Source organism: Lingula anatina, chromosome 4, assembly GCF_051362555.1.
Source record: "Lingula anatina isolate TDL-2025a chromosome 4, LinAna3.0, whole genome shotgun sequence".
NCBI classification, from domain to species: domain Eukaryota; kingdom Metazoa; phylum Brachiopoda; class Lingulata; order Lingulida; family Lingulidae; genus Lingula; species Lingula anatina.
In genome coordinates, this window is record NC_141770.1 from 10,587,534 (window position 1) to 10,607,670 (window position 20,137).

At 36.9% G+C, this 20,137-nt stretch overlaps 2 protein-coding genes and 1 long non-coding RNA gene across 3 annotated transcripts; 2 read left to right on the top strand and 1 right to left on the bottom strand.

Moving 5' to 3' along the window:
* Positions 1-1,424: 1,424 nt before the first annotated feature.
* On the bottom strand, positions 1,425-10,279 carry LOC147762269 (uncharacterized). Its single transcript, XR_015334011.1, has 4 exons — positions 10,210-10,279; positions 8,612-8,800; positions 7,239-8,182; positions 1,425-2,304 (listed from the first exon to the last, which is right to left on the bottom strand). It is a non-coding gene; the product is annotated as an uncharacterized LOC147762269 (long non-coding RNA).
* Positions 2,794-6,336, top strand: LOC106164669 (matrilin-4). The gene is made up of 5 exons (XM_087011651.1): positions 2,794-3,095; positions 3,588-3,844; positions 4,375-4,543; positions 4,856-5,014; positions 5,748-6,336. Exons 1-5 carry the CDS (start codon positions 3,035-3,037, stop codon positions 6,032-6,034), a joined length of 933 nt encoding a protein of 310 aa, XP_086867777.1. The 5' UTR covers positions 2,794-3,034; the 3' UTR covers positions 6,035-6,336.
* A 2,378-nt stretch (positions 10,280-12,657) lies between the features above and the next one.
* LOC106162790 (uncharacterized) lies at positions 12,658-20,137 on the top strand. Its single transcript, XM_013540208.3, has 5 exons — positions 12,658-12,817; positions 15,751-16,151; positions 16,540-16,708; positions 18,891-19,049; positions 19,400-20,137. Exons 1-5 carry the CDS (start codon positions 12,757-12,759, stop codon positions 19,813-19,815), a joined length of 1,206 nt encoding a protein of 401 aa, XP_013395662.2. The 5' UTR covers positions 12,658-12,756; the 3' UTR covers positions 19,816-20,137.

Below are 20,137 nucleotides of genomic sequence, written 5' to 3' on the forward strand. Positions count from 1 at the left end.
TTTTTTTTTTATTATTATTAAGTCTGCAATTTTTGGCTGTCTAAATACAGAACCATGACCACCAGTGTCCTTTCCACCATAACGATATATATATATATATAGTTTGGAGGAGTGTGCACATTAATTTTTCTTGCATTACACTGGGAGGTGGGATTCTTACGATTACTATGAATAAAGTCAGATGTTTGGATTGTCGTACATTGTAGTAACAAATTTAATGCCGTTATCTTGATATTGTGTAATTTGAGCCGTGCTTTAATAATATTATTGAAGTTAAACGAATAAAGCCTATTAATTACTTTCATCTTCTTTATTGTTTAATTAATCAGGTTTCATATTTTTCTCTGTAGTGTTTGTCTTAGTAAAATTTTAAATAACAATAAAAAAAGTTTTACCCGATTTAGTCCATCTCGATCTCCTATTCTTATTTCTATGACTTTAGAATCAGTGGTGGTGCCCACTGAGCCATTGACCCCAAAGAATTTCGCGCAATTTTAACGAAACCTTTATAGTCAATGAGGTCCAAATCTTTTTTCTACAAAATGAATGTTCCATGGGACTCGATCCTGTAACCTTCTGGTTCGCAGTCTGCAACGTTACCAGTTGCTCTATTCACCCAACCACCCACCCTAAACTTTGCATCTTCCCTTTATAGTTATGGGGCTAAAACTGTTTTTTTTTTTCCACAAAAATGTGTCGTGTTTAGGAATCGATCCTGTAACCTTCTGGTTTGCAGTCAGCAACGTTACCAGTTGCTCTATTCACCCAACCACCCACCCTAAACTTCGTTTCTCACCTTTATAGTTATGGTACGAATACTCGTTTTTTTATCAAAAATTTACCATATTTGGGAATCAATCCTGTAACTTCAGGTTCTCAGTCTGATATGTCAGCGCTTCCTCTATTCACCCGGTAGCCCACCCAAATTTTCACCCCGCGTTTTTAGTTCTTATCGGCGACTTGACTTTTTTGGACAAATTATATCAAAATTTCTTTACACAAGATTTTTTGTTCTGTTCCATTCTAGTGTGATCTGAACGTAGAAGGTACGGATAAAATTAACGTTTGGGCAAAATTTATTAAAAAAATAATGAGTCGGGATTAAAAGATTAAAAAACTCAAATGAACATTGGACTGAACTGAAATTAACAATGCAACGTAGTTAAGCAGTTTCAAGAAATACTTATTTTAAAGGTAATATCAGTCAACAGTATAGCTAGGATTTTTTTCTATTTTAGAAAGCGTTTATGAGGTTACCACTATTAAAATCAAAAGACTCGGTAAATTTTATGTAACTGCTGAATGATAGATGAAACGCAATTGCTTGTTCAAAATTTGGAGGCATTTTTGGGTAAAATAAATAAAGCAATTTTACAATACGACGACAAGTCGACCACGTGTATACAGATGATGAAAGAATTCAATATTTTAAACAAATTTATTCACATTACAATTATATAAACCAATACAGATAACAGTAATGTTTTTCTCAAGAAGAATGTATTTACTGCTATGTACTATATGGTATGAATCTAGTCACACGAAGGCATGTGAAGTAATTGATTCTTAGGACAAAAAATGAGATTGCATGGATGGTGTAACGACTCGGTTGAACGACAATAATAGCACAGTTTCACTTACATGTAAGTCAGTCACAATTCTTTTTATCACTAGTTTCTTGGTGTCGCATATCCCGACTATCATAAATACGCCTGTCTTCCATTTACTGTACAACATCAACATTACGCTACTACCGCGTTCGTTGTAAGCCCCTCCACTTCAATTCCAACCTTCAACAATTCCACAAAGTGTCATTATCCATACAAAAAGCAAAAGACAAAGATGAACTGTTCCCAACCTGGTGGAAATGACCATCTTTTTCGTCAGTGGCCACGTGGTTGTTTGCTCCCTATTGCATCAAGATTTATCACCCGTTTTATTCCCCAGATCAAATGGCATCCGCACGAAATGTCTTGGACGCAAACATCTTCCATACAAGTAAAACAAATGTCTTATATCCTCAGTATCGCTGCCGTCTTCACCGTCCCATGCTGCCAAAGGAATATCTGTCTGTACTTTTCAACTTACAGTATGGATGGTAATTATTCTAACATCTCTGATAACTTGTCATCCAACCTTGGCGTCACATAACATTCCATTCAGGCTTCCCCCACACAGAGTCAGCAGGTCGGTGATCCGACTAAAAATCTCTCTGTGTCATTGGCCAGTTTACAGCTGTCATTGTTCAGATTTACGTCACATTTGCCGGACAGCTTGTTTTGGAAACAGCCTCACGCACGCGCACTGAATTTAAAAAGTATATATCCTTAAGCATATCCTTATGAGGCTTCCTTATAATTTCCTATAAATGTTAACAAAGCGGTCTTCCGCACACATGCAAATACTGCTGCCCCTTTTTCTGGCATACCTTTACCCATGGACAAAATTACCAATTTTGCCCAGGCCTTACCTAACCACAAACAGGGATATATTTTTTCAGTCTTCTGACTGTTAAGTTTATGTGGTCCCTCCTGAATATTACCATTCTACGTAGTATCTTTATTGGCTTTAAGTGACACTCCGTTATTTGGTATCCAAGCGAATGCAGAAGTAGGTAAACATACAAGGAAATATCACTTCTTGGTATATGGACCACTGGGAACAATAGTAATAGTCTCAAAGCGGTCTAATAGCTGTCAAACGTTGGTTTTAGCGAATGTTGAGGGAGGGTGCGGCCATATGAGGCGACTCTGATTAGGGATATGGTTTTAAAAGGTAAATCATTTCCACATAAAATTTTCAACTAGGCAAAGGTGTTTTATGGCGTTTGTGGCTAGGACTCGGGTAACATAAAGTTACAGGAGCGTTCATGAAAGTAACGTTATTTTAAAACTATCAAGGAAAAGGATGCTACTTGGACTGTGACGTATAATTACCACGAATAGGGAAAGTTGCATATTAAAACCTTAATGTGCTGTGGGGTTACCTTATAAAAGGACGGTGTAGTCCGCACCAACGCATAAAATCACTCAAGATGAAAACAACAGGCATCAAAGCGTTCATTATTTGTGTGACACTAGTCTTTATTGTAGAAGGTAATGTATTTTATTTTAATGAAGGAGGTGAGATCTAGTGGTCGTTTCATTGGCATCACCAACCTGCAGAATTAACACATATTGATGTATTTGTTCATAACGGCTGCACTGATGTAAGATGTAGGATCTAAACAAAGAATTTGCACTAATACCGTGGTTGACTTCATGAAAAACTGTGGAGAAAACGAGTCGCCTAAAATTTAAGAAAACTCATGAAGGATGCAAAAACGGGGAGATAACTTGGGATTCTTTTTTTTAAGACACCATCGAATGGAACCTTTTTCCTTACTTAGAGGCAAATAACACTAGAAGCAGATGCGTTAACATTCTCACCCATGGCAGACTGAAAAGAAGACTGAATTTCTAAGGAGAAGTTATCAAGCATAAAAGCTACTTGTAATTTAACGTCTTAATGAATTTAAGGAAAAAAATTAGGCCATATAATCATTAAAGGTGGCATTCAGTAAAATTATAATTGCTAAACCATTCCAGGGCGCGATGACCAGGACACCGTAGCCAAAAAGATACTTGATAAAATATCCAGTTTCCTGACTCCAAAGAAAGTAGTGGTGCCCCGCGGACCAGCAGGTCCCGGTGGCCCCTCTGTAAGAGGACCGGCAGGGCCAAGGGGAACATCAAGGGGGGCAACAACTACCTACGTGACCCCCAATCTGGATTTCCTTTATGTTCTGGACAGCAGCGGTAGTATTGGGTCTGAGCATTTTGACAAGGCGAAGAAAGGGGTACAGGTAAGCTATAGTTCGGTATATAAATAAATAAACGTATTAATTAATTAATTGATAAACTGTTAAATAATTTAAAAAAAATTAAACACTTCAATTTTATTTATGCGAGAACATCATTGAAAATCAATACTAGGTTAACGTGGAATTAGAATTTTTCCACCAAAAGATACTATGAATGAATAAGATGTATGAAATTTGCACATCGAACATCACAACGAAAACTACGGAATTACATTTGTCAGTGTCCACATTTTGAAGGGAATTTCAGTAAAATTAATATTAAATGTCGGTTTCCCTTTAAGAATAACAGCGATCCGACTTGTGATCGAGAATTTTTTGTGCTATTTATAGAACTTCGGTGAAATTCGGGGTAACTTCGGTAAACCTATACATTCGCCCTTTCGAACCAAGGTGTCTGTATCTGATATATGCATCACCTACATGTACACTGCGACTGTACATTTAGAAAGTAAACCAAACATTAAAAAATTATCAGCCCTTATTGTCTTTTAAACTTTTTTTTCAAAACACAGGCACAAGTGGATGTGATTGATCTAAAATCGAAAATTTCTCCATCGGGAACCCACGTTGGACTGATAGAATTTTCATCTCCGGCCAAAACTCATGTGGAGTTCACTCTACGCCAATATACTAGTGCAGCGGCCATCAAAGCAGCAGTCGGGAAAATTAACTACGACGATGGTAAGGCACTAAATTTCCGCTTTAAATACGGTATCTTTAAAACAAAACGCTGAGGGCGAATTTTCTCAAATAAACAGTCCCTAAAAAAGATGAATTGTTAAAATGAAATTTCAAACTAAAATACCAATGTCAACATTTCTGCGGTTTACATTCTAATATGATGTAAAATGTGCAACAAGGTTCAAATAATACTCAAAATAAGATGATGAAAATTTGAATGGTAATTTGTGGAAAAACAGTTGCAAAGTGATCATTGTCTTAAATTAGATGTACATTTTTTTCCAAATCTAATTTGTATCCGTTTTATATTAGGCCGTTCAACAGCCACGGCTGATGCACTGAGATTGGCCAAGAAACATTTTGATCAATATGGAGTGAGGGAAAATGTGAAAGTAGCGTGGGTCATTACTGACGGTCAGTCAAACAGAGGCGGGAATCCAAAAATCCCAGCAGACGAGCTGAAGAAGAATGGTAAGTGGTTAATACACTATCAACGCGCAGAATGACATTCACAAAAGAATAGTAGTAGCTTGAGAAGTAATTATTAACTGGGACAGGTGTGTCGTTTTCAAGTAACACAATTTTACTCATCTCGCGAGACTTAATAATTTTCTAGAGAAGTGATCCTCGTTTTCTTTATATTGAGAACCTTTAATTAGGACAACATCTTGACACTGATGCACATATCTTTGACTTGACATTTGTTGGAAACCTAAAACGTCTATTACTGTTTTTACACCTTTCTTCAACGCTTCAAATATGATTCTCTAAAACATTTTACTGTGACCGCATTCAGATTCACACATCGTACTACCTGGGTTGGTCCAACTTTGCGGGGGATTCTCGCTATTAAAGTGCAGTTAGTGGAATCAGCTTAATTGTCTGACGCGCCTCCTCCAGTAGTTAGGGGGTACATGTACTCAGCTATCGTGTGCTGATTAAGCTGGTTCCATTGATTGTAATTTAGCAGGAATTCCCTGCTAAGTTCTAGCTGGTACTGGCACGATGTGTGAATCTGAACGCGCCCTACATCGAAAAAAAATAATAAAATAGAAAAATTAAAGTCTAAAATGGGAATAATTTCTCTTTAACAAAAGAGGCACAATGCGTTCCTAAACCGGCTTAAGTGCAAACTCGCCTTTGAATTTTAATAATAACACTTAATATTGGAGATTGAAATAAATATCTTTCTACTTTATTTCAGGAGTAGAAATTTGCGTTGTTGGCATAGGGAACAATATAAACTGGAAGGAAATAAAAGACATTGCAATGTCCGACTGTCACTTCGACGTTGAGTCGTACGAAGCTTTGCTGGGCATCAACGAGAAAACGCTGGCAATGGCGAGAGCGGCTGCGGCAGCAAAGGCAAGAGCGATGGCAAGAGCGGCTGCAGCAGCTAAAGCTAGAGCGTTAGCGAGAGGAAGAGCGTTGGCCAAGGCCAGAGCCGCGATGGCGCAAGCTAGAGCAAGGGCGATGGCAGGACGGCACTAGCGTAACTCTACGTGGTGATAAATCAAACTGAAGATAAATCTTGCAAATTAAATTCCACAAAATGAACTCAGTCTTTTCGTTTTCATAATGATAAAATTTTTATCCAGTTGGACTAAATTCAATCAAAGGTTATGTGACAAGATCAATGGTTTAGTTTTGTTTTGTCTTGTCCGATTTCAATGCACAATCGTAGACTGACGTTTAAATAAATAAAATTAAAACATTTAGTTTGAAGAATATAAGAGAAACTCTTCACGTCAATAATAAAGCCAGTTTTTAAACTTTATTAAAAAGCATTTGTATGTTTTTACTTGTCAAAGGGTGCTTTCCCAGAGATTTAGATCGATCTAAAGATTAAGTTTTAGATCGACCTAACTCCCTGGGGGTTCAGGCTAAATTGCAGTCAGCCGAGCGGACACCATAGTTAATTACCCCCTTCCAGCTTTTAGTAGGCGGGACAGACGCTTAAGCCGGCCAAGCTGACATTAATCTAGTGAGACTCCCCACAGGGATAGATCGATCTAAAAATCTATGGAAATGGGGTGAAAGAGGCTCAGTGATGTCTTCTGTCCAGTGATTGAGGCAACGCTGAAGATTTGTTTCCATTTTTTTTTCAATCGTGCAAGGTGGAACATATTCATTACTGCGGTAAATCGATTGAGACAATATTTCATTGGTATGATGACAAAGAACGACAGTGGTTCAAAATTGCTAAAAATTCGATACTTATGCAATATGTCCCCACCCCAACTTATACAAACAAGTCTTCGGGCCATACTGTATTAGAGTGCATTCCCAGAGATTTAGATTGATCCATCCGGATCGACCTAACTCCCTGGGGGTTCACGCTAAATTGCAGTCAGGCAAGCGCGCGACAGTTAATTACCCCCTTACAGCTTTTAGTAGCCGGGACAGACGCTTAAGCCGGCTAAGCTGACAGTAATCTAGTGAGACTCCCCACAGGGATAGATCGATCTAAAATCTGTGGGAATGGGGTCTTAGTGTTTTTGTGCTTCTATCGTGATCGTAGCTGAGCATTTTATTGGGGGGGGGGGTCTCAATGTTAAAATCTGAAATTTTCAATGAGATTTATTCCAAAAGCTGTGCATAACACGTGGTCGTAACAACACTGCAATTCAACAGCTTAAAGAAATCGTTTACTTATAGGGCTGAGATTGACATTTCTAAACATAATTGCACTCACCGCATTCCCGAGTCCATCAGCACTTGCGGGGCGATAGGAAAAATGAGCACCTGCGTAGTAGCCCGAATCCACGTGACCAATGGTCAAGCTCATCAAGACCAGACATGTCCATGTAATACTGTTCCAAGATGACAGCAAAATGACGCCCCTTTTCTTTTTCTCCGTTAAGATTATCACTCCAAAGACTCGGCGGCCACTTGGAAAACTTTTTCTCGAAATTTTTCTCAAAATTCCCAAATTAAATCCTGATCTTGCAAGGGCAAAAAAGATAAAATCTCAATTAAAATCTCTAAAGTTTTCTTGCTCAGGTGTATTACCGTTTCAGGTTAGTCGTAAGCTTTGCACTAGTCTTATGTCCATCTATGTATGAGTATAGAGGTAAGTTTGATCTTCGTAGTGGATGCGATGATATAGGGAGTCAATCCGCGGTTATTATATCTCCTCACCACAGGGAGCTAGATCCTTCCACCAATCCGAGCGTCTATTCGCAAGAGCAAGGTCGGTCGCTTCACCGGTCGGTCTCTCTTTTACAAATCAACTGCATCGATTGATTCTAAAATTCAACCAGTCGTGGGAGGAATTTTCTTCAACAATGACCTACAATGTCGTTTGAACGTTGACATGAAGTCGCTGATTGTTGTCCCTTCTGAAAAAAAAAATGCCCTGACCCCGGAGTGTCTATTTGGAGAGTTTTCAGCCCACGAGACAGAGCCGAGCATCAGAGGCGCTTTATAAGCAGCATGTGCACACCTTGACTTTTAATGATCCAGAGAGAATGCATACTTAATGCCACCGTCCTTATATCGAGGTAGATCGTGTGACATCTTAAGGATGAATAACAAAATTTTATGTAACCAATCACCCCTTTAACTCCTCCGTTCTTGCAATAGACGTATACCGCACCTGCAGAACGCTGACAGTGCCGGTTCACGACATTGGATTTTCTGAAAAAAAGAAAAAGAAAAACGATGTAGATGTAACGCGAGACAAAATTAGGGCGTTCATAGATATTGGCGGTTGATTTGAGGGCGTCTCTGTAATTAACAACTAGTTTTTTTTTCTACGCCTGAAATACCAAGAGTCACCTTTAATTGGTACTCTTTTTTAACCGCGTTACAAATACAGTTTGTGAATGAAAAAAAATCGGACAGTGGAGATTACAACAGAATGTGTGTGGGCATTTAGACAAAATTACGACACAGGAAGAGGTTGTTGCCTTGTAAGCTCTGTCGGGCGCAGAAATTTGATACCGGAGCAAAAATCAATTCCCAAAAAACATTTTCCCTTTTTTTATTCTCAGTCTAATTGCCCATGAAATTTTATGACCCGAAATTCGATGAGACGCGTGGTTTTTAACTTAACAAACACCTTACCTGTAGGGGAGAAAAAAATAGCCGAGCCTGTGGCGTCGCTGTCAGTGCCGCAAGTGCAATTTTTCATCGCCATTTGTGGTCTTTTTCAAATACACTCTCAAACAGAGTGCTGAAGTCTAGTTTCTAGTTTCCAGTTTCGTTTTCCACTTAAGCCCCATTCCCTGCTTCCGCTGCGCAGGCTGCCTGCGACTGGTAGAAATTATATATTTACTTTAAACGATTTGTGGAGAAAATCAACAGTCCTTCAATATTAGAATTCCTTTTAACAGCATTTCAGATGCCAATTTTTATCTTGTTCAGTAAATTCTCAGGTTTCACTTTGTATATAGCAAGTTTGTATGTAAACAGAAATAAAATGTAATATTAGAACGGATCAAATATGTGCCTTGGACTTTTAATTGGGACCTATTTGGAAAATCTCTGAAACGTGATCTTTACAATTTCACAAAGGAGACCCGAAACCTTAAAATTTGCTAACACGGCTTACGAACAAAGACAAATGACATAAAACGGGACGGCCAATTTTTCACATTTCTGGAACTTCTTATCTTTGAATGCTCTACAAGATCACCCATCAGGATCGGTTTCGTGATGTGGATTTGTAAAAGTAGGCATTTATGCATGAACTTGATATGAAAATCGATCGCCTATTTTTTTACTAGTGTCCCAATGTAAAAATTGGGCAAATCTGATTGGCTGATCTCCATTGTTCGTGTTCAAAACACGTGATATTAGATAGCCATCTGTCGTCTGCCTTTTTTCCCCGTTTTGTGATGCCGAAGCAAATTTCAAAAATTAAACAAAACGTTATGGCATGTAACTTTGTCGTTTATTTGATTCGGCAAAATAAGCTTGACGGCTAGCTTTTGTTCATTGTATCTTGATCAGTGAGCCATCAAAATTTTAGCATTGGTTTTTTTGTGAAATAAAGTTGTATTGCGAAGCCTTCAATTTAGTTTTCAGACATTTATTTTTTTTATTACATGAAGTTGAAGTTCTGAATTTTTTTAATGAAATGATGTCTATCTGTATATTTTGTGTGTGGGTGTGTGTTTTAACTCCTTGCTATAACATATTGCACGAGTGTTCAACCATGCGCAATCTAGATACCAAGTGTGTAATTGTCACATCGATGTGGAATTTTTCTCTTTCTTTGGCAGGTGGACGCGTTCACATAGGTCAGGGCCTATTCTGGCCTATAGCATGGTTTATTTATAAGGAGGAATGCAGGTTGGATTCTCAAGGCTTTCACACCAGCTAGTGTGAGACGTCTATCAATGTAAATCGTTGATAATTTTTACGAAATTACAATATATTGTTTAGTTTTAAGATGGAGAATTGAGGGAGGGTTGCTCTGATGAATGAACAAACTAAATAAAATACGTAATTATTTTTAAATTCTGCAGTTTATCATTACTAAAAAATGTGAACATAAATGTGTGTTTAAATGAAAATATGTAGCTAAAGTCAAGCAAAAAGAGCATTGATACATTTTTCTTGATAGAGATTCACGTTCTTGTGATTACCTTCATGTATTCGAACTTACATTCAATAAATTATATGTTAATACGAAAATAATCAAATAGAAAACCACATACCTTCCAAGCTCTGTACATGCAACATACCAGACCAGCAATGTCTTCAGTTTTTGCCTGAGGCACGAACGCTAAAAGCAATATTATACCCAACATCATATTGTTAATAAAAGTGCATTTCGGTACAAACGTGTTTTGATAATCGCTACCTGAACCGCTGTGGTGATGTAACGCTTACACGGATCTTGCTTAAACGCATTTCTCTTTTTATGATACTCTTTTTGATACGCTTTCTAAAGCACTTAGTGGTATATATTAAAGCATCTGCTTGACAAAAATGTCCTTACTAGAATCAGCATCATGCGCTTTTGTCATACATATTGTTGAAAGAAAAATGCACTTAAAACCGTCCATACTACACCGTGTATTAAATAAGGTGTTTACTTTTTATGAATACTGTTAAAAGGAATTCTAATATTGAAGGACTGTTTATTTTCTCCATAAATCGTTTAAAGTAAATATATAATTTCAGAAAATTTAGCTTACTTCTTTAAACTATAAATTAAAAATACAATTCCACTGCTTCTGGTCACAAAATCTTATAGAGAGAAGTGAGGGCAATTCATGAGCATAACACATCTTTTTAACCTTTAAAATGGAGAAGCTAAAGACAGCAAGACTCAAACCCTCCTTCGAACCGAGTTACAGATTTTTGTGGAAATGGCAGATGAGCATATTGATAATTAAAGGCCAATAATCTATGAAACTTGGGATGTATACCTCCCAACTTCCATCCTGAAATATTGCTAACAAAATGTTTCATTTTGGCCTTTACTTTCTTACTTCATTTCTGGATGGAGGTATCAATAAGGTGGAATCTTTAATGTGCTTAGAACTTAGGTATAAGGCAAAATTTACAAAATTTGGTGGATGGTGGAAGAATATATCGAATGAAAGTGACTAATTTTGATACAATAGAAAATCTCCTGCAATGTAAAGCATTGCCTTAACATCTTGCAAAACTAGAAATAAAGTCGAGATACAATAGAATGTCTTCCAGCGCAAAGTCTTATTCTAAGAATGCTCGGAAAACTAAAAATAACTATTGCAAATAAATAAGAAAAACTTCCCATCCACAGAGAAAAGTCTTAGAATAATATGTCTACAAATTAGTAGTAACTTTTTAGATACAAAAGAAAGTGTCCCTTAGCTCTCGATCAGGTTCTTACATTTCTTGTCGGCAAACTAAATATGACTATGTTGAATACACCATACAGCGTCCAACGCCGCAATATCATGCTCCAGAATACACGTTCTCTACACGTATATTTACAAAATTGTGCTGACGTATTTTTTTCAAATGTCAGAAATCAACTTCATGATAGGCTTTTTGAGTGGGTAGTTAGTAATGACAAAGGTACTACTTCAGGTGGTCTTTTGCTGGACTAAAGGCTGTAACGACGTCGTGAGAAACGTGTCGGAAATCGTGTATGTTTTTGTTTAATGATCATCTTTACCTGCGTGACCAAACCCAAAGTAATTTACGGTGATTTCAACATTTTCTTATGATTATATTCTCAGCACAGCAAGGGCACAAGCGATTGAAACCTGGATTAGAGGCTGGTGGATATTTGTATGGTAGTAAATGGTTCACCCGGTTCATTTTTATCATTATGGAGGGCCATAGTTTTATACCTCAAACACACCTCATTTAAAGTACGCGTTTGGCTTGATATTTTATAGTCAAGTAAACGTACTGCTTTTTTTTTCAAAAGTGAGTTTGATGCCGTTTGGATGTGAAAAGACATATGTCTTAATTGAACCCTATACGTTGCCTCACGATGCGTCCCCTCTCTCCTCTGTCTCCTTCAAATGCAAACTGACATAACAGCGTATTATAGAAGACCCGACGTCGTCTTCAAGGTATTAACCGTATTTACATCAACTCAGATCATTGTGTAAGTACAAGGCAATTTCAAACTTCATTTCAAGTCTACATTCTTCCACCCTCTACCAGGGCAACTGATAGATTTTTTATAAATATTAACCAGAACCAAATGAATTAGAACCAAATGACCATCTATCTATCTACAGACATATCTGTGAATATCTGCAAAAAATCTATCAGTCGCCCTGGTAGAGGGTAGGTCTCTAGTGCAGCCAGACACAAAATTGAAAAAGAGACAATTCAACAATCTTGAAAGAGACTACTAGAGACCCCTGTGGTCAGAGAGTAAAGGGTCTGCAGGGAGGCAGAATTGCGGCAGAAGGAGGCAGAAGTATGGCCGGCGCAGCTAAAAGATTGCCGTGGAGGCATTACGGTCACCATTATCGTTTACGCAGGTATATCTCACTGCCCCAAAACTTACACCAGAAAGTTGATTTTTCCACCTTAAATTTTCAGCAGTTGTTTTATTTTATATCGTTCCAAAAATTGAAAAAGTAACGACAAAAACTGACAAGAGGATACACTGACAAAAACAAAATGCCAATTAGAACGTGACGTAAAATCACCGCAAATGGGGAAACTAACACACAGCAACTTTAATGTACTGTGCGGTTACCTTATAAAAAGACGGTGCTACTCGCCCCGACACGAGAGCACTCAAGATGAAAACGACGAGCATCCAAGCGTTCATCATTTGTGCGACATTAGTCTTCAGTGTAGAAGGTAACGTATTTGACTTTGATGCAGCTGGTACGATGCAGTTTTATTCAGACAGATGATATTATGAACTTATATTGATGTGCTTAGCAATCATTTTGGAATTCAGTTTGGGAACCTCTCATTTTTCTTTGGTCACAGTAGAGATAAATTTTGGTCCCAAAAGGTGACAAAGATCATAATTCATGGGGTGAAGTTCTTTTGTGAAACGGGCAGTGTGTCAGTGTAAAATTTACATGTGCGCAATAATATATATATAATAAACATTGCCTTTGCTTTGGCAAACATGCATATGTATTTTCAACTCAGGTTCAAGTTTTTAAAGTTTGATTCCCTCGACCTCTGCGTCAGCGAAGGGGGAATTTCAGTGCTAGAACTGCAATACACTGGGTACCTATTGTTCTTTGAAACTCTTGTCAAAGAATTGGACGGTGTCCAATATATAGTGCTATTGGAAAATTAACGGAAAGCTGACAAGGGATTCCTTCTTCCTTTTCTTTTTTTGTAAAGATGCTTATGACTGCCATTTCTCCATGTGGGCAAAGGGTGTTTGAAACCGTCTATGGAGACATTTTGTAATTTGTAAAGACATTAACATTTAAAAGCTTGCCCATGAAATCATTATACATTACAGCTTAACGCCATTAACCCTCAATCACCTTTCAGGGGCCTCGCAGGCCCGGACCCATGTATCTCTTGCTCTCTCGTCGTTCGCATGAGGTTTTGAGCCTGTTCCTTTCATGTAATCCTCAAGCAACTTATACCCCATCAATGGATAAATAATTAGTTTTGAAATAATTTACAACATATGTAGAAATTAACTTTTCCAAAAGTTAGTCCCATTTCCTGGAAACCGGGCCTCTGAGGCCCGGTCGCTTAATAATTTTACTTCCACATGGGATAAATAAGTCCATGTTACCTCAAATATCTTTGCTATAAAATGTTTTACACAAGCAATATCATGTGTGCTATGACTATCAGTATGGTCAATGAAATCTGCCTGTGAAAGATTCCAGACCTGGAGAAATTATTATTTATGAGTAATCGGTCACCTTGGTCACCTGATATGCAGATATCAGTTTAAATCTATCATTATTACATACCTGATAGACTGCGCTACCTTTGCGAAACTTTCCATTTTGAGAAAAAAAATGTTTTTTCGCATTTTCCATACACAGTGTACATGTATACTCATGCACCCAGGTGGAGGTAAAGCGAGCAAGGGACTGGTGTAACATGAAAATCTGACTCCCCCAGTCAGGTTTTCATGATGAAAATCTGACTCCCCATGGAAATTTGACTCCCCCTCCACAAATGTTCATAAATCTTATTTTATTTGAGTATATGACTGTGATCTTGTAGTATGTAAAATGGAGGATACTTTGGCACTTTTTTTAAGTTTGCAGGTGAATATTTTCATTAAAAAAAAAAGAAAATCAAAAATGTGCACTTAACCGCCCATTGTCTCCACTTTGAAAAAGCTATTTATTTGATATTGGATGATCATTTCTACATCTTTTCTTTAAATTTACTTTATGAAGATTATATTGGAAATATTTGAAAGTTTGATGGTAAACTATTGGGTGAAAAAACTAAAAAAAAAAATGAAAAATTGAAAATTAAAAATGTGCATTTTATCACCCAATAACTCCCGTAGGAAGAAGCTATTTATTTGATATTTGATGATCATTCTGACATCTTTTCTATTAGGATACTTTGTGAAAAATATATTGGAAATATTTAAAAGTTTGATGATAAAATAGTGAGTGAAAGAATGAAAAATAAATCATGAAAATCTTCATTTTTATACCCATGAGATTTGGATTCCCATAAAGAAAAGGACCTGTTTTATATTCAGTCACCATACCATTGTTTTCTACATAGTTTGCACAGAGATGTACATTTTTTTATTATTTGACAGTTTGGTGGTGAAAACTTTGGTGAATATTTTTAAAACAAGTATTCATCTTACTACCTGTAGGTTTTGCACTTCCATGTCAAAATGCTACATTTTTAACTCAAGAAATTGGCCCCATCGCCTTTTTACTGAATTCTTCTTATATAGCATACCCAGTATTTTACCATTCAAACTTTCAAATATTTCCAATATATTCTTCATAAAGTATCCTTAAGAAAAGATGTCAGAATGATCATCAAATATCAAATAGATGGCCTTTTCATAGGGGAGTCATTGGGTGTTAGAATACAAATCTTTAATTTTTCTTATTTTTCATGTGTTTTTTTATTATTCTTTTTCACCCAATTTTTTAACCATCAAACTTTCAAGTACTTTCAATATATTCCTCATAAAGTATCCTCAAAGAAAAGATGTCAGAATGATCATCAAATATCAAATAAATAGCTTTTTCATAGGGGGGTCATTGGGTGTTAGAATATAAATCTTTAATTTTTCTTATTTTTTAATGTTTTTTTATTATTGTTTTTTTTCACCCAATTTTTTAACCATTAAACTTTCAAGTACTTTCAATATATTCCTCATAAAGTATCCTCAAAGAAAAGATGTTGAAATGGTCATCAAATGTCAAATTAATAGCTTTTTCATAGGGGAGTCCTTGGGTGGTAAAATACAAATCTTTAATTTTTTTAAAAATTTTTTCATGAAACTTTTCACCTGCAAACTAACAAAAAGTGCCAATGTGTCCTACATTATGCATACTACATGATCATAGTCATTTACTCAAAATAGATTAGATTTTTGAATGTTTTTGGGGGGAGTCAGATTTTCATGGTACACCGGGCCTCTGAGGCCCGGTTTCAGGGTTTACGTAGGGTTCCATTTCCTTGTGGATGAGGGTTAAAAGTTTTGATGCTCTCCACACTAAAGAAACTTGAGGAAACAATTAAAGACACATATCACATTAATTTGGTTGATTTGTAGGTGACATTGAGTAAAAATTCTAATTGCTACACCATTGCAGGTCGCGTAGATCAGAATGCCATGGCCAAAAAGATCCTTGATAAAATATCCAGTTTCCTGGTCCCAAAGAAAGCGGCGGCGCCCCGGGAACTGGCAGGGGGCAGTGGCCCCCCTGGAAGCGTAGCAGCAACAGCGGTCAAGGGACCATTGGGATTAAAGGCTACATCAAGGGTGGCGGCAACTGCAAAGAAAGCGGTGGCGCCCCGGGAACCGGCAGGTCGCAGTGGCCTCCCTGAAAGCGTAGCAGCAACAGCGGTCAAGGGACCATTGGGATTAAAAGCTACATCAAGGGTGGCAGCAACTGCAAATGGCGTGCCACCCAACTTGGACTTTCTTTTTGTTCTAGACAGCAGCGGTAGTATTAAAGCTAAGCATTTTGACAAGGCAAAGAAAGCGGTACAGGTAGCTATAACACGATATGTTGATAAATACATAATTGAGGCGATAGATTTTTATGAAGTAATAAAATGTTTCAATTTCACTCAGCGAGCCTCGGAATACACATACGACCATATTGCAACATATCCTCAACTTTAATACGACCTATCAACCTTGCTGGTGGAATTAAAGACCATATTCACATTTTTTATCTTTTCTTTACTTGCCCATGAAAAATTCTAATTGCTACACCATTGCAGGTCGCTGAAATATTAAATTGGGTACTAACATGTCCACAAGAAAAAAAAGCCCTAACTTATAAAATTAGGAATAAAATAGACCTCCAAATAAGTATTACTATATACATGTAGTACATGTTGCAATATGGTTGTACACATCCTATTTACATCAGGCACAAGTGGACATAATTGATCTAAAATCGAAGATTTCACAATCTGGAACCCACGTTGGACTAATAGAATTTTCATCTCCGGCCAAAACTCATGTGGAGTTTACTCTACGCCAATATACTAGTGCAGCGGCCATCAAAGAAGCTGTCGGAAAAATCAATTACGACAAAGGTAAACATTCACGTGACAGGGTCAATTTTTCTGATTCAAATATGATTTCAACAGTCTTTAATGGGTAAATTCTTAATAAACTGCAAATTCAACATCAAATTTTAATTATGCTCAACAGGTAATACCAATGTAAGTAAAATGTGTAACAAGTTCACACTTTGAAAATGTATAACTTCCAGAAAAAGAAGCCAATTAGACTTCTTTTCCAACTCAGGCTGCATTTTAGTCCTGCATTTCTTTTTTTGAAAGTTTGGCAATCATAAGTAACATGGTTTTCCCATAATGGTCATCATGGCAGCAGCACCCAAAATTGTGTTTTCTTCTATTCTGATGCCATATTACATAATGGTTAACAGCATAATGACCGTCAATTTTTAATAATAAAATATACGTATCATGGATTTTCAGAAAATATGACTAGCATGGGTCTTCAAGCCCATGGAACTTCAAAGTCACACCTTGAAAATGCCAATATGTGAAATGTTTAACTGGCAGTAAGAATTACCTAACAGACTGTATTGCCTACTGAAGCTGTATTTTAGTCCCATGTTTCTTTCCTGTAAGTTTGAGAACAGTAACTGACATGGTTTTTCTTAAATGGTCATCATGGGAGCAGTGCCCAAAATAGTTTTTTTTTTTTTATTTTGATGCAATATTACATAATGTTTAACAGCATAATGACCATCAATTTTTAATAATAAAATATTAGTATCATGGATATTCAGAAAATGTGACTAGCAAAGGTCTTCAGGCCCATGGAACTTCAAAGTCACAACTTGAAAATGCCAAAATGTAAACAAGACAGCACTGTTCTGAAATGTTTTTTTTTTTTCATTTTTAACAATTTTTAACATAGAACAAAATTAACAGTTTACTGCCGTTTTTATATGATCAACTAAGAAAATTGATGAGATGGGAAAAGTATCAATAGAGCAGTGTTAAATGTCCAATTTCTTCCATTCTGAGATTCTGAACATAGTGAATGATTGAATCTGACAAATTGCAATGATATGAGTTTATTTCCATTTTTGAAACTTTATTACACAATACACGATAACATGTTTACCATCATTTTTACAAAATCAACTAACAATGTTGTAAAGATGCAGGAAATGTCAAACAAACACTTTCACGTATCTTATTAGTTTAATAATGAGACTGTTAACATGCCTAAAAATTGAATCTGAGGAAATGTGAAAAAACAGCATACCTTCTAAAATAATGGCACGATTATGCTGATTTACGAACTCGACCTGCATTTTAGTAAAATTGACCACTCCTGTGACTTTCATGACAATTGGCCCATCTGTTTTTCTTATATTGTGTTTACAGTGTTGCATATATGCTGAAAAGTGTAAAAAAACAGCATAACTAGTAAAATGGTGCCCCGATCATGCCGATTTTCGAACTTGACCTGCGTTTTAGTAAGATCAATTACTCCTGTGAGTTTCATGACAACAGGTCTATCGGTTTTCCTTGAAATGTGTTAACAGTGTTGCATATATGCTGAAAAGTGAAAAAACAGCATAACTACTAAACTAGTGGCCCGATCATGCCGATTTTCGAACTTGATCTGCATTTTAGTAAGACTGATTACTCCTGTGAGTTTCATGACAACAGGCCTATCGGTTTTCCTTGAAATGTGTTTACAGTGTTGCATATGTGCTAAAAAGTGAAAAAACAGCATAAATACAATAATGGCCCGATCATGCTTATTTTCGAACTTGACCTGCGTTTTACGAATATTAGTCAGCTCTGTAAATATAAAGCCAAAAAGTAAAACTGTCTTCCACTTATGGTGTTAACGCTGAAAGTGTACGGCGACGGCGACGGCGACATGATCGGCGACGACAGACGCAGGTGATGGCAATATGTACAGACACATCTGTGTCTGTACATAAAAAGAAATTTCAAATTGAAAAGCTGATAATTTTGCGGTTTTCTTTTATCCAATAGCCAGTGTGAACTGTGCCCCAGGGTTTTCGCATATTTAGTACATGTACCATCAACCTGTACGAAAAGCAAATTATTTTCGAACGACAAAAAGTGCTCCTTGGTAAATTTTATAACAAATTCGGTTTTGTTTATTCATTATTTTTTCTTCTTTTCTCGTTTGCATTTATGCTTGTGCATATAAACTGATTTGTTTAAAAAAAACTATTTTGAATGGGTTTATATCTAGGCAGTTCAACAGCTACGGCTGATGCACTGAGATTGGCCAAGAAACATTTTGATCAACATGGAGTGAGGGATAATGTAAAAGTATTGTGGGTCATTACTGACGGGCAGTCAAACAGAGGCGGGAATCCAAAAATCCCAGCAGACGAGCTGAAGAACAATGGTTAGTGGTTAACATAAACGCAATCTGGAATGTGACGTTCACTAAAATGTATTAGTAGATTGTTGAAAACTAAACCAAACGAACATGATTTCAGTGTTAAAATACCGTTACATACAATGTTACAAATCCCTACAATGACTGGATAACATTCTTCAACGTTAATAAAACAGTAGGATTCTCTTAAACACATTTCAAAATGAAGTGATAAGACCTAAAATAAAAAAGGTCCGAAGCAAGACGGGAACACTTTGTCTTAACGAAAAGCGCACGCGTACAGATTTCTTTTTATTTGTTTATTTATTTATTTATCCTTTAAATTAATTAATCTAACTATTATTTCTTTATTTCAGATGTAGAGATTTGCGTTGTAGGCATAGGAGACAGAATAGACTGGGACGAAATCAAGGACATTGCACTGCCTGACTGTTACTTCGACATGGAATCGTATGAACAGATGCTACAAATCACAGTGATAGCACGGTCAATGGCCAGGAAAGAGGCTGCTACAAAAGCTTCACAGGCCAAGAGGGCGTGGACACTCGCCGTAAACAAGGCAAAAACGGCCACGGTGGCAAAAGCAAAAACGGCTCAGGTGGCAAAAGCAAAAACGCCGTCAAACGCTGCAGCGCTGGCGAAAGCGGCTGCGGCAGCAAGAGCGAAAGCGTTGGCCAGAGGAAGAGCGATCGCAATATCAAAGGCCAAAGCCGCTTCGACAGCGATCGCAAAAACGTTTGCGAAAATAGATTTGATGGCAAGACAACAATAGCGTTACTCTACGTATTGGAAAATTAAGCAAAAGGTGCAAGCCTATCAAAAACGGTGGATATAATTTCTACGAAAAACTTTCTTTTTGAGATAATAATAATTGAAAAGTTATCCAACTGTCCCAAAACTGCCAAAATATTCTTATTCCACGTTTAAACAAGTATCAATATCTTCAGGTGAATAACAAAAGGTTTATATTGCTAACTTCCATGATAATGCTCTGGTGTCATTGAGAACTATAATGGTTCAGCTGCCTTTTCGAACAAGGAAGTAACAATATATGTATGAGATGTGCAGACAATAAATAGAATTATAACAACTGA

Bases quoted from the DNA above. Each gene is read 5' to 3' on its own strand.
- LOC106164669 (XM_087011651.1), top strand. From the start codon at position 3,035: ATGAAAACAACAGGCATCAAAGCGTTCATTATTTGTGTGACACTAGTC. The intron at 3,845-4,374 runs GTAAGCTATAGT...TTCAAAACACAG, and splicing joins AGGCGAAGAAAGGGGTACAG to GCACAAGTGGATGTGATTGA. The intron at 5,015-5,747 runs GTAAGTGGTTAA...ACTTTATTTCAG, and splicing joins AGACGAGCTGAAGAAGAATG to GAGTAGAAATTTGCGTTGTT.
- LOC106162790 (XM_013540208.3), top strand. From the start codon at position 12,757: ATGAAAACGACGAGCATCCAAGCGTTCATCATTTGTGCGACATTAGTC. The intron at 12,818-15,750 runs GTAACGTATTTG...ACACCATTGCAG, and splicing joins ATTAGTCTTCAGTGTAGAAG to GTCGCGTAGATCAGAATGCC. The intron at 16,709-18,890 runs GTAAACATTCAC...GTTTATATCTAG, and splicing joins AAAAATCAATTACGACAAAG to GCAGTTCAACAGCTACGGCT.